The 23,073-nt window shown below is 43.1% G+C and overlaps 1 protein-coding gene across 1 annotated transcript in view; it reads left to right on the top strand.

Moving 5' to 3' along the window:
- The window catches only part of LOC126199166 (mitotic spindle assembly checkpoint protein MAD1), a 102,243-nt gene that overhangs the window by 61,072 nt on the left and 18,098 nt on the right, over positions 1–23,073 (top strand). Inside the window, exons 8-10 of the mRNA XM_049935926.1 lie at positions 870–1,059; positions 5,832–6,000; positions 15,276–15,442. Of these exons, the coding sequence (XP_049791883.1) occupies positions 870–1,059; positions 5,832–6,000; positions 15,276–15,442 (526 nt within the window). The remainder of the gene's footprint in view (positions 1–869; positions 1,060–5,831; positions 6,001–15,275; positions 15,443–23,073) is intronic.

The following is a 23,073-nucleotide window of genomic DNA, read 5'->3' as shown; positions in this document are numbered from 1 at the left end:
TTTGCCTTTCACGGGCAAGTGCTCTACCATCTGAGGTACCCAAGCACGACTCACAACCCATCCTCACAGCTTCACTTCTACCAGTACCTCATCTCCTACCTTCTAAACTTCATAGCTTGCCCATGAAAGATGAAGGTCCTGAGTTCGAGTCTCAGTCCGGCACACAGTTTAATCTGTCAGGAAGTTTCATATCAGTGCACACTCCAATGCAGAGTGAAAATCTCATTCTGGAAGGATGTCATGTTTGGCAGCATGCACAGCAACAGGGTGGTCCACTTGTTTCTTGGCCACAGTTTGTCGGTGGCCATTCATGCAGACAGATAGCTTGCTGGTTGTCATGCCCACATAGGACGCAGCACAGTGGTTCATTCTCTGATTCACAGGATTCATTAAAATGCCACTTCATGACAAATGGAAACTGTGCCATCTTCACCCAATGCTCTGGTGTACCACCAAAAACTAGTGACCTGGACATTTGAGTGAAAGTATCTTTGGTTCTCACTTGTCCTCTATATAACTCAGACTTGTAATTACTAGGTTTTTGGGGATCCTGAGTGATGAGAAAATTTTGTTATTTGGGGCAGAGAGAAACATGACTAAGAAAATCAAGCAACTTGCATCCAAACAGTTTTTAATTTGGTAAGCCAGCTAGTGATGATTTGACAGAAAGTCAAGGTCATTGTTTCATTCATTGAAAAAGACATTCTCTTCATCATTGACTATTGTCATTGACTCGTTCTCTTTTTATTATGCTGTTCCTCATTTTTTTGTGTTTGATTGAATTGTGTAAATTTTGTTCCTTAAAAGAATTTTAATTTTGAATTATACATGTTTCTTCTTTTGTAATAAACACAAAAAGTTTATTTCAGGAAAGGGACAGTTACAGATCACAGCTGGATAGTTATGAAAATGAACTTACCTTTTGTGCATCTCCTTCAACAATGTCTCGGACCCAACAACAGGCAAACAGAATAGAAGTACTACAAAAGACTCTTGATGGCTACAAAGACCTTGTAGAAAGATTAGAAGCAGAAGTGGCAAATTTTCAGGATGGGGGAGGTATGATTTTACTCTTCATGTCCAAAAGTCATGTATCCAGTAATGATCAGTTTGGTGCTGTTCTTTAACTGCTTGTTGGCACATCCTTCACGTCAATGTTGCATAATAATATTTATCTGTGTAAACACAGTTGTGTTTGATGTTTTTATTGGCCATAATAACAGAGATTTATTTATTGTTATTTATATTGAAGTATGATTTAATTTAAAATAGAGTTGTCAGTAGACCAGTATACACTGACCCAGACCAGGTGAATTAAATATTGAATGCAAGTTAATGGAAGGTATTGATATACTGTACTTGCAGTTAGATTTAGATGTGTATAAGTTCACCTGCAGTGAAGAGTCACAGTAGAAAACAATGAGAATTTGTTGTGTCCGTTATACACCTTGTGCCAAACTGAGTTCCATCTGATTGCAGACTTGAATCACCTATTATTGAACATTTTGTTTATTACCTGATTACCTTAATTATTATTTTTGTCACTGATTATTTATTTCTTTTTTGAAAGAATTGCAGTTTCATTTCTTTGCAACCTTGCATGTTAAACACAACTTCCTTCCTTCCTTCCTTCCTTCCTTCCTTGCCTGAATCACTGATTTGTGTAGATCATCAAACTCATGATGGAAATACTTTTAGAGAACTTCCTGTGCCAATCTTAGTAATACTTCATGTGATGTTTTCCCAGAACTTACTTCCTCTGCTTCAGCTTTAATTTAACAATTTTTGGGCTAGGCTCTCAGAGACGTGAAACTATTAAATTTATTACAACATTATCCATCAGGTTGGGGAACATTAGATGTAGAGAGGAAAAGATTATGGGTTAAGCTTCATTATAACTACATGAATATAAGTTTCAAGGGAGCAGAATGGTTGACCAGTACTTACTTTCATTACACGGAATTCAAGGTACAGCTGATAGATACATTTAAGGTAGAAAGAACAATACCTATTGGAAGACAACCTGAGGTGCAGTGGACGTAAATGCTTCCTATTTACACTATGTGATCAAAAGTATCCAGACACCCCCAATAACATAAATTTTTCATATTAGGTGCATTGTGCTGCTACCTACTGCCAGGTATTCCATATCAGTGACATCAGTAGTCATTAGACATTGTGAGAGAGCAGAATGGGGTGCTCCGCAGAACTCACAGACTTCAAACATGGTCAGGTGACTGGGTGTCACTTCTGTCATATGTCTGTACACGAGATTTCCACACTCCTAAACATACCTAAGTTCACTGTTTCCGATGTGATAGTGAAGTGGAAACGTGAAGGGATGCGTATAGCACAAAAGCGTACAGGCCAACCTCGTCTGTTGAGTGACAGAGACCGCTGACAATTGAAGAGGGGTCATAATATGTAATAGACAGACAGCTATCCATGCCATCATACAGGAATTCCAAGCTGCATCAGGATCTACTGCAAGTGCTATGACAGGTGGGAGGTGCGAAGACTTTGATTTCATGATCGAGTGGCTGCTCATAAGCCATGCATCACATCGGTAAATGCCAAACAACACCTCGCTTGGTGTAAGGAGCGTAAACAGTGGACGATTGAAAAATGGAAAAATGTTGTGGGGAGTGACGAATCATGGTACACATATCCAATGGCAGGGTGTGGGTATGGTGAATGCCCGGTGAACGTCATGTGCCAGCATGTGTAGTGCCAACAGTAAAATTCGGAGGTGTGGTCATGTTTTTCATAGAGGGGGCTTGCCCCTCTTGTTGTTTTCTGTGACACTATCATGGCATAGGCCTACATTGATGTTTTAAGCGCCTTCTTGCTTCCCACTGTTGAAGAGCAGTTTGGGGATGGCGACTGCATCTTTCAACATGATTGAGCACGTGCTCATTAAGCGCAGTCTATGGCGGAGTGGTAGCATGACAATAACATCCCTGTAATGGACTGTCCTGAACAGGGTCATGACCTAAATCCTATAGAATACCTTTGGGATGTTTTGGAACGCTGACTTCATGCTAGGCCTCACCAGCTGACATCGATACCTCTCCTCAGTGCAGCACTCCGTGGAGAATGGACTGTCATTCCCCAAGAAACCTTCCAGCACCTGATTGAACGTATGCCTGTGAGAGTGGAAGCTGTCATCAAGGCTAAGGGTGGGTCAACACCATATTGAATTCTAGCATTACTGATGGAGGGCGCCATGAACTTGTAAGTCATTTTCAGCCAGATATCCAAATACTTTTGATCATATAGTGTCCATAAAGCCATCTATTACTATGACAAATTCTCTCTTCCTAACGAGTGGGAAAAGTAGTCCATTATTTAATGTGGTTAGTGCTGCAAAACTACTTTTCAAGATTTGAAACAATTCTGTGATTGCAAAACCTCAACAAAATTGTTGTGTAGTTTATCCATCTTAATGAGATAAGAGACACATATCTGATCTAATACTTTCCTGATGTATTACATATCTGGGTGTTTTCCGGGTGTTCAGCTTAATGAAATCATACCATATTCCAACAAAACATGGTGTCACAATCATTAGCTGATTTGTGTGTACTGAAGATGTAAATAAATTCCAATTTGTTATAGTGCAATCATCAGTATTATGTTACTGTGGTAGTTGCTGCTGTCAGTACAAAAGACATGCAGTGTGTTGTGGTGTCATAGCTAATAACTTCAATAAGAGCAAACATTAGTGCCATCATGGTGCCAAAATGGAATAGTTTGCACAGCCAAAACAGCAACCTCGGTTAACTTGTCTACTGATAGTACCGGCTGCTTGCTGCTGTCAGCCCAGACCTCTCATGTTCTGTTTGGAACTTAATCACCGAGTTAGTGTCCAGCTGTGCCCACCAGCTAGAAGCCACAAATCTGGAGAACATCCTCTGTCAATCTGTGGATATTACAATAAATAGTTTGAGGGCTCAAGTGTTAACAATTGTTTTTTTCAAAATGGTGTACTTACTGAAGCAGACCAGTAAAATTTCTGTGTTTGAAATTTATTGGAGTTTGTATATTGACAATGAACGTGTTTCAGGGCAGTTAATGTAGTGTGCAACCGAATAATTTCATAATTGTCTCTTTTGCATCCAGTAAAGATTAAGGTAAAAAATCTTATTCATATATTGTTCTCCCCCCCCCTCTCCCCACGCTCTCCTCCCTCTCCCCTCGCTCTCCCCCCTCTCTCCCCCCTCTCTCCCTCTCTCTGTCCCCCCTCTCTCTGTCCCCCCTCTCTCTGTCCCCCCTCTCTCTGTCCCCCCTCTCTCTGTCCCCCCCTCTCTCTGTCCCCCCTCTCTCTGTCCCCCCTCTCTCTGTCCCCCCCTCTCTCTGTCCCCCCCTCTCTCTGTCCCCCCCTCTCTCTGTCCCCCCCTCTCTCTGTCCCCCCCTCTCTCTGTCACCCCCTCTCTCTGTCCCCCCTCTCTCTGTCCCCCCTCTCTCTGTCCCCCCTCTCTCTGTCCCCCCTCTCTCTGTCCCCCCTCTCTCTGCCCCCCCTCTCTCTGCCCCCCCTCTCTCTGTCCCCCCCTCTCTGTGTCCCTCCCTCTCTCTGTCCCCCCTCTCTCTGTCCCCCCTTTCTCTCTGTCCCCCCTCTCTCTGTCCCCCCTTTCTCTCTGTCCCCCCTCTCCCCATGTCCCCCTCCCCCACTCCCTCCCCCTCTCCCCTCCAGCTCTCCCTACCCCCTACCCTCCACCTCTCCCTACCCCCTTCCCTCCTCCCTTCCCTCCCCCCTCTCTTCCCCCTCTCTTCCCCCTCTCTTCCCCCCTCTCTTCCCCCTCTCTTCCCCCCCCCTCTGTCTTTCCCCCCCTCTGTCTTTCCCCCCTCTCTGTCTTTCCCCCCTCTCTGTCTTTCCCCCCTCTCTGTCTTTCCCCCCTCTCTGTCTTTCCCCCCTCTCTGTCTTTCCCCCCTCTCTGTCTTTCCCCCCTCTCTGTCTTTCCCCCCTCTCTGTCTTTCCCCCCTCTCTGTCTTTCCCCCCTCTCTGTCTTTCCCCCCTCTCTGTCTTTCCCCCCTCTCTGTCTTTCCCCCCTCTCTGTCTTTCCCCCCTCTCTGTCTTTCCCCCCTCTCTGTCTTTCCCCCCTCTCTGTCTTTCCCCCCTCTCTGTCTTTCCCCCCTCTCTGTCTTTCCCCCCTCTCTGTCTTTCCCCCCTCTCTGTCTTTCCCCCCTCTCTGTCTTTCCCCCCTCTCTGTCTTTCCCCCCTCTCTGTCTTTCCCCCCTCTCTGTCCCTCCCCCCTCTCTGTCCCTCCTCCCTCTCTCTCCCCCCTCCTCCCTCTCTCTCCCCCTCTCTGTCTCTCCCCCTCCTCCCTCTCTCTCCTCCCTCTCTCTCTCCCCTCCCCCCTCTCTCCTCCCTCTCTCCTCCCTCTCTCTCTCCCCTCCCCCCTCTCTCCTCCCTCTCTCTCCCCCTCTCTCCTCCTCTCTCTCCTCCCTCTCTCCCCTCCCTCTCTCCCCTCCTCTCTCTCCTCCCTCTCTCTCCCCCTCCCCCTCTCTCCCCCCTCCCCCCTCTCCCCCCTCTCTCCCCCTCCCCCTCTCTCTCCCCACCTCTCCTCCTCTCTCCCCCTCCCACACCCTATCTCTCTCCTCGAACCCTCTGCCTTCCCCCCCACTCCTTCCTACACCCTCCTCCCCACACACACACACATTCACCTCCGCTTACATATGACAATGTTGTGAGAAAGCAAAATTCATATTTATATTAATTATTTTGCCACAAAGCACATTATTGCTTACTAACTTCCATTTGAGATGTGATAAATACAGCTATTAAGCCATGTATCAACCAGCTGAGAGAATCAGAATATCTCTCTTTACAGGTGGTGGGCAACTTTCAGTCAAATTGCAAAAACTTGAAAGTGAATGTGAATCTTTGAAGAAGGAAAAAGAAGCTCTACAGAAACGGAGAGATGAGCTTGAAATAGAACTTGAATACAGAGCTCTTAAGGGTGACTTCAATCCAATGACAACAAAGGTGTTGCATTTAAGGTAAGTGCAACATAACTTCTCCCAATACAAGACATATGAAATTGTTAGTTACATTTCAGATAGATGAAATGTGATACGAATTTTCATCAGCTCTGAAGACTGTTTAATACAGGAAATTAAGTAGCTGTTTATAGTTATAGTAAAATGTGGCGAAAATGTTTTTGTGGTGAAATTTGGGATGTGTATCATTGTTTAACACAAGAAAAACAATGTGTTGTAACCATGTTCTCATACAAATATTCTCCACCAAATGTATATGTATCTTGCATAATCCAGGGTGCTATATCTTGATGCTGCTGTAGGTTCATTTTGATGTTACTGCACAATATTTGGTCTAAGACTGAAGTAAGATTTACCCAAGACTGACCTTTGGCAGCGTACAAATTGCCTCTGTATAGGTTTAAACAATTACTGTCATTGTTACATACTGAATTTTGGATTTATACAATTAAAGTTGTTGCATACAGCTTCCCAAATTACATAGAAATTTGCATGGAATAAAAGTGAATAATTTCATACAAAGTCAGGAAGGAATCTGTTTCTATTTAGACTATAAATTACATGTTTTATCATGTTGTTGTTGTTGTGGTCTTCAGTCCTGAGACTGGTTTGATGCAGCTCTCCATGCTACTCTATCCTGTGCAAGCTTCTTCATCTCCCAGTACCTACTGCAACCTACATCCTTCTGAATCTGCTTAGTGTATTGATCTCTTGGTCTCCCTCTACGATTTTTACCCTCCACGCTGCCCTCCAGTGCTAAAGTTGTGATCCCTTGATGCCTCAAAACATGTCCTACCAACCGATCCCTTCTTTTAGTCAAGTTGTGCCACAAACTTCTCTTCTCCCCAATCCTATTCAATACCTCCTCATTAGTTACGTGATCTACCCACCTTATCTTCAGCATTCTTCTGTAGCACCACATTTCGAAAGCTTCTATTCTCTTCTTGTCCAAACTAGTTATCGTCCATGTCTCACTTCCATACATGGCTACACTCCATACAAATACTTTCAGAAACGACTTCCTGACACCTAAATCTATACTCGATGTTAACAAATTTCTCTTCTTGAGAAACGCTTTCCTTGCCATTGCCAGTCTACATTTTATATCCTCTCTACTTCGACCATCATCGGTTATTTTACTCCCTAAATAGCAAAACTCCTTTACTACTTTAAGTGTCTCATTTCCTAATCTAATTCCCTCAGCATCACCCGACTTAATTTGACTACATTCCATTATCCTCGTTTTGCTTTTGTTGATGTTCATCTTATATCCTCCTTTCAAGACATTGTCCATTCCGTTCAACTGCTCTTCCAAGTCCTTTGCTGTCTCTGACAGAATTACAATGTCATCGGCGAACATCAAAGTTTTTACTTCTTCTCCATGAATTTTAATACCTACTCCGAACTTTTCTTTTGTTTCCTTTACTGCTTGCTCAATATACAGATTGAATAACATCGGGGAGAGGCTACAACCCTGTCTCACTCCTTTCCCAACCACCGCTTCCCTTTCATGCCCCTCGACTCTTATAACTGCCATCTGGTTTCTGTACAAATTGTAAATAGCCTTTCGCTCCCTGTATTTTACCCCTGCCACCTTCAGAATTTGAAAGAGAGTATTCCATTCAACATTGTCAAAAGCTTTCTCTAAGTCTACAAATGCTAGAAACGTAGGTTTGCCTTTTCTTAATCTTTCTTCCAAGATAAGTCGTAAGGTCAGTATTGCCTCACGTGTTCCAACATTTCTACGGAATCCAAACTGATCTTCCCCGAGGTCGGCTTCTACCAGTTTTTCCATTCGTCTGTAAAGAATTCGCGTTAGTATTTTGCAGCTGTGACTTATTAAACTGATAGTTCAACAATATATTTCGTTAATTTGCATATACAATTTATTTACTTATTAAAGGAAAATCATCCTATCATTTTCAGATGATCAGAGCGATTAATTTTATTGAATGAAAGGCCTAGATTTGGTTAATTAAATGTTGAACAAGTAAAATTTTACCATTCTGTATGATCATAATTACAGTTCTATTATCTAACACCAATTGCATCATAAGTATGCTTAATTATGACTGAAAAATCATTGTGTCATATTTTTTATTAGGAATACAAACAATTTTCTGGCTTAAAAACATAAAACTAGCTGTCTCTCAATGACTTGGAAATATCTGAACTTTAATCATTAATTACGCCATAATTACAATAGCAAAATTATTCGTCCCATGTGCCTGAAGTTTGTATTGCGTTGTGAATTATGGTGGTACATTAGTTTTTAATCCAGCATGTTTCCTTCATTCTATATACTGGTGAGTCTAAATTAGTGTGTGTATATATATATATATATATATATATATATATATATATATATATAGTTATAATAGAGGGAAACATTCCACGTAGGAAAAATATATCTAAAAACAAAGATGATGTGACTTACCAAATGAAAGTGCTGGCAGGTCGACAGACACAAACGAAAACAAACATACACACAAAATTCAAGCTTTCGCAACAAACTGTTGCCTCATCAGGAAAGAGGGAAGGAGTGGGAAAGACGAAAGGATTTGGGTTTTAAGGGAGAGGGTAAGGAGTCATTCCAATCCCGGGAGCGGAAAGACTTACCTTAGGGGGAAAAAAGGACGGGTATACACTCGCGCACACACACACACATATCCATATAGGCATATATATATATGAAAATGTCTGCTCGTGTCTGTGTATGTGCGGATGGATATGTGTGTGTGTGTGTGTGTGTGTGTGTGTGTGTGTGTGTGTGTGTGTGTGTGCGTGCGAATGTATACCTGTCCTTTTTTCCCCCAAGGTAAGTCTTTCCACTCCCGGGATTGGAATGACTCCTTACCCTCTCCCTTAAAACCCACATCCTTTCATCTTTCTCTCTCCTTCCCTCTTTCCTGACGAAGCAACCGTTGGTTGCGAAAGCTAGAATTTTGTGTGTATGTTTGTGTATGTTTGTGTTTGTTTGTGTGCCTGTCGACCTGCCAGCACTTTCATTTGGTAAGTCACATCACCTTTGTATATATATATATATATATATATATATATATATATATATATATATATATATATATATATAAAAATTAATAGAGGGAAACATTCCACGTGGGAAAAATATATCTAAAAACAAAGATGATGTGACTTACCAAACGAAAGCGCTGGCACGTCGATAGACACACAAACAAACACAAACATACACATAAAATTCAAGCTTTCGCAACAAACTGTTGCCTCATCAGGAAAGAGGGAAGGAGAGGGAAAGACGAAAGGATGTGGGTTTTAAGGGAGAGGGTAAGGAGTCATTCCAATCCCGGGAGCGGAAAGACTTACCTTAGGGGGAAAAAAGGACGGGTAAACACTCACGCACACACACACATATATCCATCCACACATATACAGACACAAGCAGACATATTTAAAGACCAAATATGTCTGCTTGTGTCTGTATAAAAATATCCAGATAACCCGGACGGTGTAACACTGTGCCAAGATGTGCTGGCCGTGCACCAAGGCATGTTTAGCCACAGGGTGATCCTCATTACCAACAAACACTCTCTGCCTGTGTTCATTCATGCGAATGGACAGTTTGTTGCTGGTCATTCCCACATAGAATGCATCACAGTGTAGGCAGGTCAGTTGGTAAATCACGTGGGTGCTTTCACATGTGGCTCTGCCTTTGATCGTGTACACCTTCCCTGTTACAGGACTGGAGTCGGTGGTGGTGGGAGGGTGCATGGGACAGGTTTTACACCAGGGGCGGTTACAAGGATAGGAGCCAGAGGGTAGGGAAGGTGGTTTGGGGATTTCATAGGGATGAACTAACAGGTTACGAAGGTTAGGTGGACGGCGGAAAGACACTCTTGGTGGAGTGGGGAGGATTTCATGAAGGATGGATCTCATTTCAGGGCAGGATTTGAGGAAGTCGTATCCCTGCTGGAGAGCCACATTCAGAGTCTGGTCCAGTCCCGGAAAGTATCCCGTCACAAGTGGGGCACTTTTGTGTTTCTTCTGTGGGGGGTTCTGGGTTTGAGAGGATGAGGAAGTGGCTCTGGTTATTTGCTTCTGTACCAAGTCGGGAGGGTAGTTGCGGGATGCGAAAGCTGTTGTCAGGTTGTTGGTGTAATGCTTCAGGGATTCCGGACTGGAGCAGATTCGTTTGCCACGAAGACCTAGGCTGTAGGGAAGGGACCGTTTGATGTGGAATGGGTGGCAGCTGTCATAATGGAGGTACTATTGCTTGTTGGTGGGTTTGATGTGGACAGACGTGTGAAGTTGGCCATTGGACAGGTGGAGGTCAATGTCAAGGAAAGTGGAATGGGATTTGGGGTAGGACCAGGTGAATCTGATGGAACCAAAGGAGTTGAGGTTGGAGAGCAAATTCTGGAGTTCTTCTTCGCTGTGAGTCCAGATCATGAAGATGTCATCAATAAATCTGTACCAAACTTTGGGTTGGCAGGCCTGGGTAACCAAGAAGGCTTCCTCTAAGCGACCCATGAATAGGTTGGCGTACGAGGGGGCCATCCTGGTACCCATGGCTGTTCCCTTTAATTGTTGGTATGTCTGGCATTCAAAAGTGAAGAAGTTGTGGGTCAGGATGAAGCTGGCTAAGGTGATGAGGAAAGAGTTTTTAGGTAGGGTGGCAGGTGATCGGCGTGAAAGGAAATGCTCCATCGCAGTGAGGCCCTGGACGTGTGGAATATTTGTGTATAAGGAAGTGGCATCAATGGTTAGAAGGATGGTGTCCGGGGGTGACAGATTGGGTAAGGATTCCAGGCGTTCGAGGAAGTGGTTGGTGTCTTTGATGAAGGATGGGAGACTGCATGTAATGGGTTGAAGGTGTTGATCTACGTAGGCAGAGATACGTTCTGTGGGGGCTTGGTAACCAGCTACAATGGGGCGGCCGGGATGATTGGGTTTGTGAATTTTAGGAAGAAGGTAGGGGTGCGGGGTGTCGGTGGGGTCAGGAGGTCGATGGAGTCAGGTGAAAGGTTTTGCAGGGGGCCTAAGGTTCTGAGGATTCGTTGAAGCTCCGCCTGGACATCGGGAATGGGGTTACCTTGGCAAACTTTGTATGTGGTGTTGTCTGAAAGCTGACGCAGTCCCTCAGCCACATACTCCCGACGATCAAGTATCACGGTCGTGGAACCCTTGTCCGCTGGGCTTCAGCAGTGGTGATGTTGGGAGTAGGATTAAGGTTTTTTAAGAAGGATTGAGAGGCAAGGCTGGAAGTCAGAAATTCCTGGAAGGTTTGGAGAGGGTGATTTTGAGGAAGAGGAGGTGGGTCCCACTGCGACGGAGGACGGAACTGTTCCAGGCAGGGTTCAATTTGGATGGTGTCTTGGGGAGTTGGATCATTAGGAGTAGGATTAGGATCATTTTTCTTTGTGGCAAAGTGATATTTCCAGCAGAGAGTACGAGTGTAGGACAGTAGATCTTTGACGAGGGCTGTTTGGTTGAATCTGGGAGTGGGGCTAAAGGTGAGGCCTTTGGATAGGACAGAGGTTTCGGATTGGGAGAGAGGTTTGGAGGAAAGGTTAACTACTGATTTAGGGTGTTGTGGTTCCAGATTGTGTTGATTGGAATTTTGAGGTATTGGAGGGAGTGGAGATGGAAGTGGGAGATTGAGTAGATGGGAGAGGCTGGGTTTGTGTGCAATGAGAGGAGGTTGAGGTTTGCTGGAAAGGTTGTGAAGGGTGAGTGAGTTGCCTTTCCGGAGGTGGGAAACCAGGAGAATGGATAGTTTTTTGAGGTGGAGGGTGGCATGCTGTTCTAATTTACGGTTGGCCTGTAGGAGGATGCTCTGAACAGCCGGTGTGGATGTGGGAGAGGAAAGATTAAGGACTTTTACTAAGGATAGGAGTTGGCGGGTGTGTTCATTGGCTGAGTTGATGTGTAGGTGAAGGATTAGGTGGATGAGGGCAATGGATTGTTCAGTTTGGAACTGGTATAGGGATAATAGAGGGAAACATTCCACATGGGAAAAATATATCTAAAAACAAAGATGATGTGACTTACCGAACGAAAGTGCTGGCAGGTCGATAGACACACAAACAAACACAAACATACACACAAAATTCAAGCTTTCGCAACAAACTGTTGCCTCATCAGGAAAGAGGGAAAGACGAAAGGATGTGGGTTTGATATGCCCTCTTTGAGAGAGTGGAGATCAGATTGGAATAGGACACAGGATCCCAAGGGGTTGTGGTGTTACATAGTGACATAAATGTAAATTTTTTCTCCGTAAGCCACTAAAAGGTTAGCCTCATCCTAATTAGAAACTCCTAACAATTTTCTTATTTGGATGAATGGCACTAAAATATTATAGACTGAGTTGTTGCATGAATATAAGATAGTTTAATAGAATATTTTTTTTCCCACTTCGCTCACAGATTTGAAGTAATCAACCTAGTTGCCAAAGACTGTTTGTTTTTAAATTATCATTACGTTCTAGAGAGCTAACAGAATACATAGGTACACACATATGCTTTCATGGCTACATTGCCCCTGCTGACTACATTGGACCAGCACTGGAAGTTGACCGGGGTGAGTTGTTGTCAGATTGGATGAGTGAAGGCATGAAGGAGGGGGGGAGGGGGGGGGCTGAAAGCTCAGTGTGAAAAGCTGTGTGCTCATGGGATGGATGTGTGGCACTGATGAGGTCATTCTGGCCATAGACAGGGTGAGTTGTGCCTGGCACACAATTGACATGAAGGAATGAACTGGGTGGGGGGAGGGGAGGAGAGTGAGAGTGAGAGGGGGAGGGTGTGAGTGCAGGATAGGTGAAGTCAGGGTCATGGGGCAGGGATGGAAGTGGTTTCGGCTCAGGGGCTAGTGTAGACTGAGGTCAGGAGCATTATGCACTTATTGATGACTCAGTGTGTCAACTGTACGAGTTACATTATGTTGTAGATTATACAATGAAATACATTTCTCAGACTATAAGAAGACCCTTTCAACTATTTATTAGTAATGTGTATAATTTGAAAGTAGTTTAATTTTATTATTTGAAAGGAAAATTTGGTATAACTCCCACTTTTTTCTGTAGGTCACTGTGATCCCGGATATCCTGGTTTTATCTCCCTAACATTATTTAAAAACTTTATCAAAATAAATTATTTTGTTTGTCTTGAAATTTATAAGAATATCCAGAGCTGGGTATTTCCTTCCCATGGAAGATATTCTTACGTTCCCCAACACCGGGAATACAACTACTAGATATATGAAGAGGTTGACAAATCAGCCAGCCAGTTGCAAAAAGATTGTCTGATTTTTCAGCCTCTTCAGATTTACACAGTTACTGTTTTGCAGCCAAGTTTAAGATTTTGAAACACTAGATGTACAGATTCCGTAGCAAGTGGAGTCAGTTAAGAGGTATTAAGTCATTAACTGAATACAAAATGATTTTATTGATCCATTAAAGTCATTTTGTATTCAGTAGTGACTTATTACCTTGTGATCTGTTCAGCTTTCTACAGACTGCACACATGGTTCACCATGATTGCTCTCCTCCTCCACGACTTTGTCATGGCTTTGGAACAACTATTAGAATTTACATTCATTGCATCAATAATTGTGTACTGCGATTGAAATGAGGTTTTGGAGTATCATATCAGTAATATGAAGACTCAGCAGATCACACTGTCGACTTAACAGGAAAAAGATACTTCACTCAATAACAAGTGAAATGGCACACTGGTTTTAAGTCACTGGATTCTCATTTGGAAAAGGTGAGATTTACATCCCTATTAAAGCACCCAGCTTTAGAGTTTTTTCATTCATTCATCATCTTGGACAGTTTCCAGCCTCTGGCTGGTTCTGTAGGGAACATAGGCCTCTCCATCGTCTTCTGTCTTGCCATCATCTCTCCGTCTTCACCTCGGTCCATTCTTCTCCTTTCTTCTGGACGCATTACTCTACTCCTTTCAGCCATCTGTCTCTCGGTCTTCCTCTTGGTCTCTTTCCTTCTAGTTCCATCTCGTGTATCCTCCTGGGTATCCTTTTCTCTTTCCATTCCCTTAACATGTCCAAACCATTTTAGGCTTGATCCTGTAATGATTCCACCTTCATTAACTCTCTGATCCTCTCATTTCTTAACCTATCTCTCTTTGTCACTCGAATACTGTTTCTCAAGAATTTCATCTCACTAGCTTGTACTTCGCTTTTCTCTCTTCCTTTCATAACCCAGGTTTCTAATGCACATGTCAGGATTGGGACATAGTATGACCGGTATATAACCTTTTTACTGATTTGGGGTACATCCTTGCTCCATATCATGCTTCTGCTTTTCTCCCCTGCTCGTTTATTTCTGTGTCGTCGTTTCCATTTTCCTGTATCGAGCTTCCAGAAAAGTGACGGCGCATGTGTGTCGAGCGTTGGGTGGTGTAGTGTGGCCTTCATGTTGGAGAGGACAAGAGAAGGGAGAAGGTGAAACCTGGTGCCGGCAATAGCCTACTCCTCTCATAGAGCATCAAGGGGGCCACTGAACTTAACATCCCCATCTGATGGATGGGTCACCATCAACAGTGTCATGTGCCCTCACTTCACGACACACTGAGGAGAGGTTTGGAATTAAATTTAGGATATTGGCACAGAGAATGGTGATCGTAGACTTCGTGCTCCCACCCCTCTTCTTCCCTCTGCCGTAAAGGCAATGGGTACATTATCGACAGCATGTCGTGTACTGGCAGCCATCCATCCAAGTAGGCGTACTGGCCACACCTGATGGTGCTTAACTTCCTGACCTGATGGGAGCCAGTGTATCCACCTTGGCACGACTGTTGACGATTAAGGCAAACGATTCCTTTGAAAAGGGCATGGCTGATTTCCTTCCCCATCCTTGTCCAGCCAGTCTAAGCCTATGAGGTGCTGAGAACCATAAGAACCCTATATATACACACACATACACAATTTGGTTCCACAGCATACATAAACCTGACTCACCATAAGATCAACAGATGTCAGAAGCATGAATAAATGCTGAAATCCTACAAGTTATGATGTTGTGCTTTAGGCCCTTGTGGTTCTCAGCACCTCACATCTTCCAGGTCAAATGAATTTTAACTGTAACTTTCCTTACTTCTCCCACTTCTAGCCAAGGCTTGCAGTGCTAGTTTACGAATGATGCCCTAAATATCATCTGTTTATTATATAATTATTTATTTTAAGAGTAATTCGCCCTTTAATAAATAAAAAGAAGTACCAAAGATGGCCGATAAATATTTTCTTTCCTGATTCATTTTTATCTTTATCTTTTATCTTAACAGGTCAAATCCATCAGATGAAATGCATAACAAGAGAACAGAGGAGCTGTCTAATCTCCAGGTTGAATGTGAACGTTTGCGGGAAAGAGTAAGAGTTTTAGAGGCGGGCCAGGCAGTCAACGTTACACAAATTGTTGAAGAAAATGTGGCTGGGAGCAAGGAAGTGAAAGGTATATTATTATATTGCAGCATGTTTTGAATAAGAGACATGGCGTAACATGAAAATACCTGTGGCTGCAGGTGTGAGCATTTGGATGCCTGTCAGCTGTTTGTGTGAGTATGTGTACTTTTGCTAAATAAGTGTACTTTTGCTAGAGAAAGTGCAAGAGCTCAAAAGCTAATGTAAGTACTGTATTCTTTTGAGTGTTTCCATGCGCCGCATGTCAGTCAGCTATAGATTAATGGTTGCTTTTATTTTACATATTATTCCATCCAGGAATTTTCATTGTTGTTAAAATGAAATAAAAATAATGATCACAGTCATTTTGATAAAGGTCTAAAAAAATAGATAGCACCCAACAGTACTTAAACCCACAACCTTCATCACGCCAGCCAAGTAGCTTTACTGCTACAGCATGACAGTTTTGAAGTTTTGAGTTATTTTCAAACTCTAGTACATCATGAGAAATACTTTTTTCTTGATTGCTTATAAATGAGTGTCTTATCAGTGTGAGTGGGTACTTGGTGTGTGATACCTGGGACCTGTACCTGCCCTACTGTGTAGTTGATGTCAAAATACCAATCCCATGTCTGGGGAAGTCTCCTTGTAAGATGTGACTTAATGCGTGTGTGATAAGTAAATAATTTTCTGTTTCTCAGGAACAGCGACCTAATGAATTTAAAATGTGTGTGCTTTGTCATGTATTGTGCTGTTTAGGTTCAATGTCAATGAGAAATTTAGACTCTTTAGGGTGTAGTAAAATTCCAACCAAAATTAATAATAAGTCTCTTATAGAACTTTATGTACACAGTCTTCTATAATAAGACAGCTTTTAAGAAGGTCTTTTCATCAAGTAAATGAAATATACTGAACTATGACTAATTCATAAATAGAGTGGATCAAGGCCATGTGATTCCATTATTTGAAACCTGGAAAGGATATTACTCGCTAAAGTGGTTATCGTAGTGTTATCTTCACAAGATATGTAGATAACATTCTGCAGTGGATGGTGAACCATCACACACAGTTTTGCCGACAGTCATTCATCGTGTGCATCATTCGCAATCAGAGCAGGGAGGAGGAATGAATATTATTCAATGTGTCCATTATTACATACCATAATACAGCTTGCAGAGTTTGGATATTTGCAAATCGATATGATAACCACACTTAATGGATTCAATCTACCTTACATATCTAACCAGCTTGAAGTATCTTAGGCATATGTCATGGGCATGCATGTGCTCCAATTTTAAAGATTTTTGTGATGTCCTGATTCAGTGATGGGTGTGAGGTCCAACAACAAAAATAAACACAACAGATGTGCCTTATTGGTCATTTCTCTTTCAAATAATGCGAATCAAATGTTTAACAAGTTGCACTGAGAAATTTAATTAGTGGCAGGGTTTGTAGGGCCACATCTGGAGATGGGGAAACTTCTTTTTTTTGTCAGGATGGTATTGCTACTCGCCTCCCAGGCGCTTCAGTTTTGAATAGCAGTTTGGATGATCAAGGTCCATTCAGCAAGATGCCAGCACCTGTATTGAATTATTTTTCTAACAATAGGACCCAAAAGTGGTGGGACAAAAAGCACCCATGTGCCGCAATTTGATCTGGTATAGTAAGCTGGACCACATGGAGTATGGTGGTGGCAAAGCATCGGGCGTAATGGATAGTCGGAGGGCCAGCCCGGCATGCAGCTGAAGGTTGGCAGTGTCTTATACTGTAGTTTGAGCTGAGGGCTAACACTGGCAGCTGGTTGTCATGGCCACAGTTCTGGTCATCCAGTGTTACAGTCTACGACCATAGTGCTAGACACTATTGCTGGTCCCAAACTCCAGACCTCAATAACAATTGGTGGCTGGTGGAATAAACAATGGCTGCCCAGCCGACAAGCAGCTCAGTGACCTGGTGGCAGACTGTGTGCATACGAATAGCATCTCAGGGACTGTATGTTTTGCTACGGTTGGTGGCAGTGTCATTTCGATGGTTGCCTCAATGTTAATTCGATGACCACGTTCATGGCTTGCTGCAATGCAGTTTTAGTACTGGTAACGGTCAGTGCACTACTGCTGTCATCACCTGTGAGGAAACATGAGGAAAAGGTTTGGAAAGTGTGCTACACCATCTTGCTGTAACATTCCTACACCATTCAAAACTTTCTGTACCCAAATTATTCATTGAGGCTGGTTCATGGGAAACTATTTACACGACATAATTCACATTGACCTGACACAGCTTTAATTCATTCGTGCTGACTTTTCCTGAACTATGACTGTGTTGGTGCAGAGCTGTAGGCAGAAGAAAATGAGCTTGAGGTTTGGCTGATTTTCCATCAGTGGCAGAAGCACACTGCAATGCAACAAGCAGGACCAAGATGGTGGCCAATGATGAGGTTCCCATCATGGCAGGTTGGTGTTCGTAGTTCCTGCAGTATCAGTGGATGTGTTGAAATAAATGTTCAGTGCCAATCTGGTTGTTTTGAGCAGTGATTAATTGATACACATGAAGTGGTCCATGGGTGCAGAGCCACTTCTGTGCAAAGTGAGTCGAGGAGGGAGCAGACTGTTAGTAGCTTAGACAAACAGCATCAAAAGTCATCACGCGCGCGCATGCACACACACACACACACACACACACACACACACACACACACACACACACACACACACACACACACAAAGCATGTGGCAGTGGTGAACTGACGGCTATGTGTTATTGGTACCCTGGAAAGCTTACTCCAGAAGCTAGAAGCTTACACAGTGGTACCAATCCTACATTACCTCTCCGTAACACTGTCCACACACATTATCTTTTACTTTTCCCATTCACTTACAAGTTAGAACAATATTGAAATACTCTTTGTCTTAATAATTTATCCTTAACAAATTGCCTTTAGCAGTACAGTCTGACACCACTAAACTCCTTTGTTTGGCACCTCCCTTGTCAGTGCGATGGGTTTTTAACCTGATTTTTGGGAACATTGTCAGAACTTTGCCCTACAACAGTTCCCCTTATGCTTTCCTATAAAACAATTCACCAAACTATTCTCACACTTGTACCACATATATTACTACACTCATTTGTCGACAAGTAATGTCCCTTAACTCACTCACTGTAATGCTCATCACAGACTGGATTTCTCTCAAAATATTTGACTCTTGGGTACTCCTGTTCATTGAAAGCAACTTCCTGGTGTCTAATAGCACTACATCATACGAATTAAGCCTTAGTGATTTTGTTCACAGTTTAATTGATGTGAACAAGGTGAACCTTGCGACAGTACTCAGCTGTTGACAGCTTTCCCTAGCTGGTATTTTGTTCCTTCACGTTTTTCCATGACTCACTGAAGGTCAACTTTGGCATGATAGTTTACTCTCAGGGTTTTGTCGTACTCTTCACTACGTTATCCCCGTCTCGCATGTCAGACTGTGGCTGCATGGTAAGCAGCTTACAGCATTTGTCACAGCTTGCTCTGTTAGGATGTGACATAGTGCCTTCACTACTGTAACATTGTGAACCTCAAGCATACACTCAAAAGATTCAGACTTATCAGCCTGATTACTATATCTCCTCTTCTTTTTCCTATGTTTACCCTGCTTATGCATCTGTACTGCTTCCTCCACAACATCTGCAACACAGCTGTGAACATCAGCAACATCCTGCACGTTCCATGTAGTATCTACAATAATATCATTGTCTGCAGTTCCACTCAGTGTGACACAAAACTCAGTGGCAACGCGCTTCTCTGTACATAATGGTCTAGACTCTGTGACCCCCAGAAAACACCCATTATCACCCAATAAGGAAAATACTACTGCACTTAATCACCCACGTTGCTATCAGTACACTAATCATTGTGGTCTCTGGGATTGACAGTTCACAACAAATTTTCTTATACCCTTTCCAGTGGTTTCTGGTTTTCACCTGTGAAAATGTGCGTCATGTCTTTCTATCATTGCATGTTGATTTCATCTTGACTCGGAGCACTGTGTGTGTACCCAAAAATTGGACACTGTTGTGCAGTCCTGGCTTTGAAACTCCTCTTTGATAAAAAGCTGACATGGCTTCCCTTTATTTGTCTACGTCCGACTAGCTGTATGTGGAAGCTTAATGCTCTCTGCTTCCTCACCATCACCTCTTGGAGTGCAGATCACACAACTCTACTTAATTTTTATTTGTCCTTGGTATCATCTTCACTCAACTGTACTTGCCAGGTTTATATATAAGTGGCACCTTGGACTATGAAATTTTTGGACCCAGTACATTATCGTAGAGTAAGACTGGTCCCTGATGCCTTCCAGACTAGTCCTGTAGGCAGGCTCTTCGCTAAACTGAGGTTCTTAATTCTTATATTCCAATGGTATCGGCTCTTCCTCACTTATATAGTCACCATATGGCAATTTCCTAGTCATCTAACTTGCCAGATTCTTTTTTCCATACAGGAGGGATTCACCATCTGATGCTCAGTCTCAGTTGGGACTTTTGGTTTAAATACACCTTCTGACCTCCTTCTGGGATGTTCAGTTATTCCCCTAACAATGTGTTCCCTTGTATTCCCATTCACTGCTCCTTGCTCACTATACAGACTTTAAATTAGGATCAGTTTATTGCAAGGACCTAAAATTTCAGCTGCCCCCATGACCTTTTGACCTCTGTTCCACTCACTTCTTCAAGAGTGTCATAGTGCTACCATCATTCACATTCTTGGTTCTAAAACCATGGACAGGAAAAGCATATGCTTTTACATCTTCCCCAGTCAGAAACAACTTTTGTTGCTGAAACATGTGCTGGAGCCATTAGCAGAGCTCTACATTTTAATAAATATATCTCCCTTGACAATGGTTTGATTCATAGTGAGTCAATGAGTCTCCATGCTCTTGATTGATGTTACTCTTGTCACCCTGTGGCAGCTGCTAATTGCAATCTTCTCTTAGAGCTAAGTCATACTGTTATGTGGACAGTATATTGTGGCAGTTGGCCACGACCATGAACAAATGAGAACTTAAGACTACCTGAGGGGAGAGGAACAGTGTGAGAGAATAAGCCCCACCTCCCTCATGATGGGCTGCCATCCTACTTCTCCATTTTGTGCTTCCACGAAAGAAAAACTGACATAACGGTCATAGAGATCATTGATTCCTTTTGGTGTGGTGAGATTTGCATTCAAATCCTTTTATGCACTGGGATTAGTCTCTTCATTAAAATATATATATGTATATATAATAGAGGGAAACATTCCACGTGGGAAAAATATATCTAAAAACAAAGATGATGTGACTTACCAAACGGAAGTGCTGGCACGTCGATAGAGACACAAACAAACACAAACATACACACGAAATTCAAGCTTTCGCAACAAACTGTTGCCTCATCAGGAAAGAGGGAAGGAGAGAGAAAGACGAAAGGATGTGGGTTTTAAGGGAGAGTGTAAGGAGTCATTCCAATCCCGGGAGCGGAAGACTTACCTTAGGGGGAAAAAAGGACGGGTATACATTCCCACACACACACACATATCCATCCACACTTATACAGACACAAGCAGACATATTTAAGAGTTTGGGCAGAGATGTCAGTCGAGGCAGAAGTGCAGAGGCAAAGATGTTGTTGGATGACAGGTGAGGTATGAGTGGCGGCAACTTGAAATTAGCGGAGATTGAGGCCTGGTGGATAACGGGAAGAGAGGATATGTTGAAGAGCAAGTTCCCATCTCCGGAGTTCGGATATGTTGGTGTTAGTTGGAAGTATCCAGACAACCCGGACACAATCCTCCCCACTCCACCAAGAGTGTCTTTCCGCCGTCCACCTAACCTTCGTAACCTCTTAGTTCATCCCTATGAAATCCCCAAACCACATTCCCTACCCTCTGGCTCCTACCCTTGTAACCGCCCCCGGTGTAAAACCTGTCCCATGCACCCTCCCACCACCACCTACTCCAGTCCTGTAACCCGGAAGGTGTACACGATCAAAGGCAGAGCCACATGTGAAAGCACCCACATGATCTACCAACTGACCTGCCTACACTGTGATGCATTCTATGTGGGAATGACCAGCAACAAATTGTCCATTCGCATGAATGGACACAGACAGACAATGTTTGTTGGTAATGAGGATCACCCTGTGGCTAAACATGCCTTGGTGCACGGCCAGCACATCTTGGCACAGTGTTACACCGTCCGGGTTGTCTGGATACTTCCCACTAACACCAACATATCCGAACTCCGGAGATGGGAACTTGCTCTTCAACATATCCTCTCTTCCCGTTATCCACCAGGACTCAATCTCCGCTAATTTCAAGTTGCCGCCACTCATACCTCACCTGTCATTCAACAACATCTTTGCCTCTGCACTTCTGCCTCGACGGACATCTCTGCCCAAACTCTTTGTCTTTAAATATGTCTGCTTGTGTCTGTATATGTGTGGATGGATATGTGTGTGTGTGCGAATGTATACCCGTCCTTTTTTCCCCCTAAGGTAAGTCTTTCCGCTCCCGGGATTGGAATGACTCCTTACCCTCTCCCCTAAAACTCACATCCTTTCGTCTTTCCCTCTCCTTCCCTCTTTCCTGATGAGGCAACAGTTTGTTGCGAAAGCTTGAATTTTGTGTGTATGTTTTTGTTTGTGTTTGTTTGTGTGTCTGTCGACCTGCCAGCACTTTCATTTGGTAAGTCACATCATCTTTGTTTTTAGATATATTTTTCCTACGTGGAATGTTTCCCTCTATATATATATATATGTCTGCTTGTGTCTGTATATGTGTGGATGGATGTGTGTGTGTGTGTGTGTGTGTGTGTGTGTGTGTGTGTGTGTGCGAGTGTATACCTGTCCTTTTTTCCCCCTAAGGTAAGTCTTTCCGCTCCCGGGATTGGAATGACTCCTTACCCTCTCCCTTAAAACCCACATCCTTTCGTCTTTCCCTCTCCTTCCCTCTTTCCTGATGAGGCAACAGTGTGTTGCGAAAGCTTGAATTTTGTGTGCATGTTTGAGTTCGTTTGTGTGTCTGTCGACCTGCCAGCACTTTCATTTGGTAAGTCACATTATCTTTGTTTTTAGATATATTTTTCCTACGTGGAATGTTTCCCTCTATTATATATATATATATATATATATATATATATATATATATAGAGAGAGAGAGAGAGAGAGAGAGAGAGAGAGAGAGAGTGTCCACGTAATACTTGTTCACTTGCATTTCTCTGGCTCCCAAAATGTGTATGTATCTCAGGGAATGAACTGCTCGATCACTTGGCTAGACAAGCAGTTACTCACCAATCGATTGTTTTGACAATCCTCAATGTGAACTTGCAGGTGCAGGTAAGACCTCTACTGACTCAGATATGGAGTAACATCTGGTGGGCTACCTCTCTCCCTAATAAACTATCGAGCCATCAAGGAGATTGTGGCCGCATGGCATTCCACCTTCTATTCTTCACGAAAGAATTCTATCATTCTATGTAGCCTCTACATTAGTCATACAACAATAATCCATAGTTTCATCGTATGTAATGAGCTGCCCCCATGTTGCCCACCGTTGCGCCTCTGAGGGTCAAAATTGCTCCGTGTGTACCAGGGTGGCCCGACTCTGAAGCTGTAATTTAACATTAACCAGAGATGTCATTTCAGCTACTGACAGGGAGCCTC

Source organism: Schistocerca nitens, chromosome 8 (genome assembly GCF_023898315.1).
Source record: "Schistocerca nitens isolate TAMUIC-IGC-003100 chromosome 8, iqSchNite1.1, whole genome shotgun sequence".
NCBI lineage: Eukaryota > Metazoa > Arthropoda > Insecta > Orthoptera > Acrididae > Schistocerca > Schistocerca nitens.
This window is presented reverse-complemented; position numbering and strand designations above follow the sequence as displayed.